We start from the raw sequence: 8613 nt of genomic DNA, 5'->3' as shown, positions 1-8613 counted from the left end.
GCACAGGCAGCTAGAAGAGGGTAGAGAAACGATTTTGCTGCTTGTGCTGCTTTCCCGCAAAGTTAGGCTGACTTCCCCCTGTGCAGGATGGTGGGTGGAGAGTGAGATTGGACCCTCACAGTAACGGAATTTTTATTAGGTCCCTGTTCCCAAGGATGAAGGAAAGGCGACAGTCATCCCCTATAAATGGAACCTCAGTGTTCTGTTCTGCAGGTGTGTGTTAGGGTTCGTGATCAAAGGAATGAGACTGATACAAAGCGAAGGTCAGGCAAAGCTTTATTTCGCACCAAGCATCAAGAATCAAACTGACCGGTCAGGGCTGTCTCTTACAAAAAGGTGATGACGACCCCGGCAAGGCCGCTCCCAACGTGGCCGCTCTGGACGAGGCTGCTCCCCAGACAGGGCCGCTCCCCAACAGGGGCTGCTCTGGCGAGGCCGCTCCCTGAGGCCGCGGCTTGGGGTGGCGGGCCGCTGGCGGCTCTGACAGCTCTTACAAGAGCTCTGTCAGCTCTGACAGCTCTGACGGCTCTTACAGCTCTTACAAGAGCTCTGACGGCTCTTACAAGAGCTCTGACAGCTCTCCCAGCTCTGACGACTCTTCTACTCCTCCAACGACTCTCCTACTCCTCTGACGACTCTTCTACTCCTCCGACGACTCTTCTACTCCTCCCCAGCCTCAGCCTCGCAGACTAACCTTTATAGGGGTGGTTGAGCCCTGCCCACACACAGGTGGCCAATGGGATCTCACCTCAGTAAATATATGCGCGCCCCTCTGATTGGATGTCTTCACCTGGCCCGACTGGCCCTTGTACCTAGGCTTTGCAAGTAAGTTCCTCTGGGAGGGGCAGGGTCAATCTAAGTTCACTGCATAGGGTCAATCTGTGCAACAAAATGGCTCCCTCCGGCCAACCAGGCCCTTACAGTGTGTTCACCTGAGCAAGCTCTGAGGTGAGAATCTTCTGCCTCTAAATATGCCCGTTCTGTGGGGCAGGAATTGCAACCCAGCAAGCTCTGAGAACTTTGGCTGTGTCCTCAGTGTCTGGGTCACAACCCTCCTTCAAACAGACTAATATAACTGATTTTCTGCTTAGGAAAGGGCTGGAGTGAGACCAGCTGGGGGTGAGAGCAGTGCTGCAAGGTGTCAGAGCTCCGGGGTTCTGCGTGGGAGCTAACACGGCCCTCTCTGCATGTCCTGAGCAAACAGAACTCTGAAGTCCTCTCTGTCACTATCCAGTGTGACCCTGTGTTCCTGACTCTTCTCTTCTGCCCTGCCACACATACCGCACTCCTAAGGTACATTTTTAGCTCTGGCCCTCCAGGAATGTCTATACCTATACCTTTCTTCCTTGGGCTCCTAAGATGATCTGTCTGGGAGAGGTAAGGTGTCAATGATGGGTTATTTGTCAGGTGATGCTGTGTGTGCTCCCAAGAAGAGACAGCAGCTCTGTGATTCTGTGGGGACTTGCAAATCTTCTCTAGGAGCCCACAAAGCCCATGCCCGGGGATTTTCCCAAGAGAAGAGCCAGAACTCACATTCAGACCATGGGGCCTTCAAAGGGAACCCAACTATTTTTAGGAAATGGTGAGACACAGTCTCAGGCTGGAAATGAGAGAGGCAGGAAGGATCAAGGATGAGTTTGTCAGTGCCTGTGACATCATCGACTTTACCTTGTAGTTGTGTCATGACCTGAATTGGGAACAGAGAGCTACTGAATTGGTGCGCGGGTGAGAGGTTGAGACAACTCAGTTCCAAATGTAGGCTTCACAGTTCCATCTGGTCCTCTCCTCAAAAGGCTCTTTCCATGATAGCTCTGAGCAGGGTTATGTATGAATTCGTCTGTGCTTGGGGCATTTGTGGTCGCTTTTTGTCACCAAGAAAGAGTGTCTGATCTTAATGTTGTCTGATAAGAAAGTTTTCTGAACACCTTTCTGGGAGCTAGTTCAGCAGGGAAAGCATGGACAGGGGGATCTATCAGAAGACACTCCCCAGAGGAAGGGGGGTGTGGGATACATCTCTACTTAGAAGACCCCATTTAGACTTGTCACGGCTTGTCAGTTGAAAAAGAAGGAACCTACAGGTGCAATGACTGAGAGCCCAGCTTGTACCAGAGGCTAGGAAGCCAAGGCGAGAGGGAGTCTGTGGGTGAGTGAGGCCCCACTGTGCTTGGCCAACCCCAATAACCGCAATGAGTAAGGCAGCCCATGTGGGATATGTCTCCATACTGTGTCTGAGTATGAAGTCTTGACCCTAAAGCCAATCCAACCGGGGATTCCAGTGGACAATGCTTATTGCTAAGCATGGATGCGCTCCAGTAGGTGGATGGTAATGGGTACTGTGTAAGCATGCCTCTACCAAATGAGAGCTCTCCTTTGGCCTTTTCAAGCTGGAGGCTGTAAAATCCTGTTAGGCGCCATGTCTTATCTCTGCTGTACTACGTAGCTTTTACTCTGGTGCCAGGCACAGTGGAATATCTGGGAGAGTTGGCGGTAGTGGGTGTGACATGCATCCTAAGCGATGCCTGCATATTCAGGGCAGGCCCAGGCCTCTGGCCCCTGGCACCACAAGACTAGTCTGATGGTAGTAACATGCAGTAGAAGGTGTGTCCCCTGAGGTCCCACAGAAAGGGTTGACCAGATTCCAGGAGTGAAAGACTGAAGTAAATTAACATTTTGGAATTGACTGAACCCACATTCAAAATCCAGCTCCGTCTGAATCTCTGAGCACATCACCTAACCTATGATAGCAGTGTGCATTGAGCCTCCCAGGAAACCCAGACTTTATGTGCAATACTCCGTAAATCTCAAACTTCTGCAAAAATTCCAGAGGTGTCACTAGAATGGCCAAGTCCATGGAGCATGTCTGAGCCACTGCCTCCATCCACCAGAACAGGGTTGGCTGCTCCAAGTTCATGATTATAGGCCTGACCCCTGCCACAGGGACGTAGGTTACTTGCTGGGGTTCTGTGTTCTTCACAAGTAAAGATCGCTCCGTCCTCACTCTCTGCCAGGAAGCTAGCCAAGGATGAGTACCATGACTGGAGACGGGAGCAAAAACAGGGAATGCAGAGATTCGCACGTGATGAGGTCAGTGGAGAAATGGGCACGCTCCAGCCCAGGGTCCCACTATTCCCCAGGCTGTTCCTGCACTGGCTGGTAGGGTAGTCCCCTCACAGGAGAGGCCGAGAAGAGGTGGCCAGGGGAAAGGAAAGTTGGGGTCGGGCAGCTGGAGGGATTCAGCTCCCGTTTCGGCTGCGAGCACCCATCTGCCGTCTTAGACTGAGGAACCACAACAGATATCTGTGAAGCGGGGGGTGACCTCTGGCTTTGGCTGTCGTCTCTGGGTTGCGAGAATCTTGAGGGTCTTGGCCGTGGGAGTGGTTAGTAAATCACAAGGAAGTGCCCACTGAGATTCTTTCAATTAGTTAAAATGTTCCCGTGAGGGAGGGAAGTACAGAAACCATTTGCGGAGTGCCAGGATTTCGTACACAGGAGGGAAAACTGGCTTCTTAATAGACACGTGAAGGGCTGAACCAAAGCAGGAGGCTGTTCTGTGCCGGAGAAGAGAGCTGTAGGCTTGGAGGTGTTCCCTGCTATGCACCTACTTCATATTCCTCCTCCAGGGGCCAGTGCAGTGGTGAGGCTGTGGGAGTCCACGGGAGGTAGGCAGAAAGGTACCCGACATCGTGAGCGCAGGGAGCAGCTAGTCCCTGTGGGGTGGCGGGAACACAGCGAAAGGTTGGATTAATCAGGACTTGGAAGAGAGGCCCTGCAGAGCTGGGTCCCATCTGGGGGGTGTTGGAGCCGGTGGTGCTGCCCGACTGGTGCTGGTGCTTCTGTAGGTCCGGTGAGGTGATTCTGGAAGACGGAGTGTCCGCTTCATTGACGGTGTTGTATGCGGCTGGTGAAGAACCTGGTACAGCAGAGAACGAGGAAATACCAAATACTTCCTAAAGGAATGAATAAATGAATGTGCTCTCCAGACTTGTCTCCTCCAGACTGTCCAGGGCAGCTGACAAGCGAGGGCTGGGCTCTTCCTTTCTCTGCCCGGCAGACTGGGGCATGAAGCGGTTTGGAGGGGGGAGGCAGCCCCACTTCCAACAAGGCAAGCAGTCAGCAGTTGCCCCCAACTCCCTGGCTGCAGCACCCGGGAGTGGGAGGAGCCTGCTGGAGAGGCTCCCTGGGCGCCTCCGATCCTTGCCGTTTCCCCTGACTTCCGCTGGTTCCCTCATTAAGCAAATCCAGCTCCTCGACCAGGTATCCACAGCCCTTCCCGGCGGAACCAGCCTGGGCTCTGTCTCTCTTCCCCACCATGATGTCCTGTGAAGTCTGCCTTCCCGGGACAGGTCACAGTGAAACCCCGTGTTTGCCTTCACCCAGGCCCTGGAAAGATGCTATTTTTCCCCTCTGTGTAGAGCAGTGTTGCGCCTGGGGCTCTGGGAACCGACCAGCATAGGCTGTCGTGGGGTCCTGTTCGGGATCGGTGTGTGCAGGCAAATGTGGGTGCCTGGGCAAGGCTCAACTGGAGGAGACACTGACACGGATTCTTAGGACTTGCCTGCCTTCCCTTTCTTCCCTAAAACTAAAACTTTTCTTTATTGTTTTGAGGGAAAAAATTGTTCTTGCTTAATTCCTCAAAAAGACTGAAGCAGCCACCGTGACACTCGCTTTCACTGTCATTAGAGAAAGTACGAACAGCCTGTGTGCGCAGGCCAGGAACCAGGCGACGTGCCCATCTCCGACCACGTTTAATCCGTGGAAATTTCACAGGTTAAATATCTCTTAAGAAAAATAGGTTATAGGTTGTTTCTTAGTACTCCACAATGCAGGTCCTTCCTCCTGCACCCGTTTCCTTACACCTGTGATGTCCCCCCGCCGTGAGCATGCAGCCCACCAATGACCCAATTCCGCTGCTCCCCTGTATGTCCTCCTGTGCCGACACAGGCTCTTGAGGCCGTTCAGGAACCTGTGGGCCTCTGCACAAGGATAAAGTTTTTTGGTTTTTAGAAGATTTTCTTTATTTTAGGGAGAGAGAAAGACAGCACATTTGCAGGAGTGGGGGGCAGAGGTAGAGGGAGAAGCACACTCCCCACTGAGCAGGGAGCCCTACACAGGGCTTGATCCTGGGACCCTGGGATAATGATCTGAGCCAAAGGGCAGACCCTTAACTGACTGAGCCACCCAGTGGCCCCAAGGATAAAGTTTCTAATGGAGAAAATGAGCACAACAGGCCCAGAGACTGAAGGGAGAAACACCTTTATTTTCATTAGAAATAGTAATGCTTATAAACCTGTAGAAACTATTAAATGTAACACAAGAAACCAGGAACCTGGGTGGGCGTGATATAGAGGAGAAATCTTAGAAAGGAACCCCGATGGCACACCTGCTCTGAGATTAAGTCACTTAGAGTAGTGGTACCCTGTGGCTTAAGCTGTCTCTCCTGCTTTACTCTCTTCTCTGGGTGACTGGCGGACAGAGCAGTGACCTACTCGGAGGTGGACATGGCAGAGAGCAGGTGCCCAGAGCTCATTATTGGTTTAGGATTCATCGAGGCTGCTCAGTTCCAGATGTGCTTCCCATGAGCAGGGAAAAGGTCTTCTCTGACTGCCCCAGAAACCGTTCCCAGGCCTCTAGCCACCCATTCTCTCTCCAGGACAAGGTTACCCTTGTTTCCTGGCAGGACTGTGGATCCTGTGTGGAAGTCCACGGTGACACAGGATTGTGGGTCACAGGCAGGCCTAGAAAGAGACCTCAGCACACATACGCAGATTCCTTTCCCTGCTGTGGTTCCTGAAATCCGCTTGTAAGTCTCCTGCTGAGCCACAGACTTCGATCACAGAAGCCTCCACAAGCCGATAGATGCTTCGGGAGAGACTCACACTAGGGGACTGATCTGTTGGCTTTCCTATATGCTCATAACATGTGTCCCTTTTTGGGGTGTGCGTGTGTCTTCTCTGTGTGCTCCCCGATGGTGGGCAAGGACAGGGTTCTTGGGGACGCCTTTCTCACACCGAGAGCAGTTGTAGGGCTTCTCCCCAGTGTGCGTCTTCTGGTGGGCACGGACGCGGGAGCTGTTGTTGAAGCTTTTCCCACATGCACACAGGGCTGGGGGCTCGCCCGCTGTGGACTCACCAGTGAGCACTGAACTGGGAGCTGTTGTTGAATATCTCTTCCCACAGACGGTGCACTGATGAGGCTTCTCCCCGGTGTGGGTCCTCTGGTGGGCAAGGAGGCTAGAGCTCTGGTTGAAGCTTTTCCCACATTCCCCACAGCCATAGGGTCTCTCTCCCGTGTGCATCCTTAGGTGTGCAGTGAGCTTGGAGCCCTCGCTGAAGCCTTTCCCACATTCGCTGCACTCGTGAGGCTTCTCTCCTGTGTGGAGACTCTGGTGCCGAATGAGGTAGGAACCTCGGCTAAAGCTTCTCCCACACTGCTGGCACTTAGAAGTTTTTTCCAGTTCAGGGACTGGCTGGGGGCGACAGGGAGAGCCCTGAGAGTTGTCTCCCCCACTCAGGAGACGCGCATAGGCCTTCTCCCCGGCCCTGGGTGTCTGCTGCCTCCTGTCCTGGAACGGGGGACTCCCGCCCGCTCCCCTGGAGAACATCCAACGTTGCCCTCCTGGCTCAGGCTCACCCTTCTGGTCTCTCCTGGGCTCAGGGTTTTCCCTAGACTCTCTCCATAGGGCCTTCCTCACTTCTGCTTGCCCCGAATCATCCATTTTTTGATTCTCTTTTTTTGTTTTGTTTTTTTTTTTTTTTTTTTTTTTAATCTCAAGACCTGAGGGAACAGAAAGACATGGGGCTGTGGAGAAAGAACAGGACAATGAGGAAAGTTGCAGTTACAGCACCATAAGGGACAAATACGTAAATAGAATTCTTTTTTTTTTTTTTTAATTTTATTTATTTATTTGACAGATCACAAGTAGGCAGAGAGGCAGGCACAGAGAGAGAGAGAGGGAAGCAGGCTCCCCGCTAAGCAGAAAGCCCGATGCGGGGCTCGATCCCAGGACCCTGAGATCATGACCTGAGCCGAAGGCAGAGGCTTTAACCCACTGAGCCACCCAGGCGCCCCCGTAAATGGAATTCTTCACGGGATTCAGCCTTATGGTAAGTAATACCCTAAGTTCATTTTCCAGTTTTACTATGTTCAAGGTCCAAACCCTGTGGTCATGGGGAAAAAAACCTGGAATCCCACATACCGTTCTCCTATGCTGTCTTTTTTTTTTTTTTTTTTTTAAGATCTTATTTATTTATGAGAGTGAGAAGGCAAGTTATGTACACCGGCGAGGGAGTGGGACAAACTGCTTCCCCACTGAGCAGGGAGCTCGACATGGGGGCTCAATCCCAGGACCCTGGGAGCATGACCTGAGCTAAAGGCAGATGCTCAACCAGATGAGCCACCCAAACACCCTCTAAATGGAATTTCTCCCGGGATTCAGCCTTTTGTTAAGTACCAGCCTAGTTTCATTCTCTGGTTTTAGTATTTATAAACTCCTAACCCTGGTCTCACAGGAAAATCACCCCTAATGCCACTACTGTCTTATACTACCCCTCTTTTTAATAGATTTTATTTATGTGTTTGACACAGAGACAGTGTGCGTGCACAAGTAGGCAGAGCAGCAAGCAGAGGGAGAGGGAGAAGCAGGCTCCCCGTTGAGCAGGGATCCTGATGCGGGGCTTGATCCCAGGACCCCAGGATCACGACGGGAGCCAAGGCACACGCTTAACTAACTGAACCACCTTGGTGCCCCTATGCTGTCTCTTTTTGGATGTTCAGACACAGTGACCCATCTGAGGCCGAGAGGCCAGCTCTGTTTCTGCCAGTGTGTCCCCAGGTCTTACCTCCACTCTCGATGGCCTCGCCACCGGCAGCTGAGTAGCAACAGGCTGCCCTGAGCGGAAATGAGGGGAAAGGGTGCTGCGGGGACGCAGCCAGCACACACCGGGGTCAGGACAGGAGGGCATTGCTGGAGCAGGAGGGAAGGAGAGTCCAGGCTGGAGGCCCACAGCAGTCTGAGAGAGCTGAGGACGGGAGCTGCAATGCCATGTGCTCCATGAGAGAGGCCGGCGGAGGTGGACCTGGGCTGCGGAGGGCACAGGGAGAAGCTGCAACGCTGAGCGCCAGCCTCTCTGGCCTGTACCGGGCCGTCCGTCGGGGCTGTGGGCTCGCAGCGACGGAGGCAGCGCCCTCTTGATGGCGGGGTAACAGCCTCTGGGGGGACTTCCCTGTCCCCTGGCTGTCAGAGCCAAGAGTCCTACCCACTCTGTGGGGAACAAGACCAGCAGGTCCCGTCTCCTACCTTCCCGGCCAGTTTCCTGGAAGTGCCCTTCATCCCCGGCCGCGCCGTCCGCCCAGGCCCCTTCTCCGATCGCTGTGGGCTTCCTGTTCTGCCGACTCAGCTCTCCGGACTCCGCAGCCCTTCCCTCGTGGCCGGGAACAGCACGGCTCGCCACCTTGGGTGCAGAGGCCCAGGAGCTTGACCGGGGATCCACTGCGTCATGAAGGACACAAGGCTCCGGCACACGGCCCGCCCCCACCTCGCGGCACCTCGACCGCAGGCTGTTGAACTTGGCACGGGACGGCTCTGGGGCCCGCAGAATGCCCTGCTCCCGGAGA

At 53.7% G+C, this 8613-nt stretch overlaps 1 protein-coding gene across 1 annotated transcript; it reads right to left on the bottom strand.

Annotated features, from left to right (window-relative positions):
- Positions 1-5172: 5172 nt before the first annotated feature.
- On the bottom strand, positions 5173-8334 carry LOC111156164 (zinc finger and SCAN domain-containing protein 32-like). Its single transcript, XM_022516867.1, has 2 exons — positions 8297-8334; positions 5173-6466 (listed from the first exon to the last, which is right to left on the bottom strand). Exons 1-2 carry the CDS (start codon positions 8327-8329, stop codon positions 5903-5905), a joined length of 597 nt encoding a protein of 198 aa, XP_022372575.1. The 5' UTR covers positions 8330-8334; the 3' UTR covers positions 5173-5902.
- Positions 8335-8613: the final 279 nt, after the last annotated feature.

Source organism: Enhydra lutris, unplaced genomic scaffold (genome assembly GCF_002288905.1).
Source record: "Enhydra lutris kenyoni isolate GAN:26980312 unplaced genomic scaffold, ASM228890v2 scaffoldscaffold45, whole genome shotgun sequence".
NCBI classification, from domain to species: Eukaryota; Metazoa; Chordata; class Mammalia; order Carnivora; family Mustelidae; genus Enhydra; species Enhydra lutris.
This window is presented reverse-complemented; position numbering and strand designations above follow the sequence as displayed.

Coding starts and splice junctions, on each gene's coding strand:
- LOC111156164 (XM_022516867.1), bottom strand. CDS start 8,329: ATGAAGGGCACTTCCAGGAAACTGGCCGGGAAG. Junction 6,467..8,296: donor CCAGGAAACTGGCCGGGAAG/GTAGGAGACGGG, acceptor TGTCGCCCCCAG/CCAGTCCCTGAACTGGAAAA.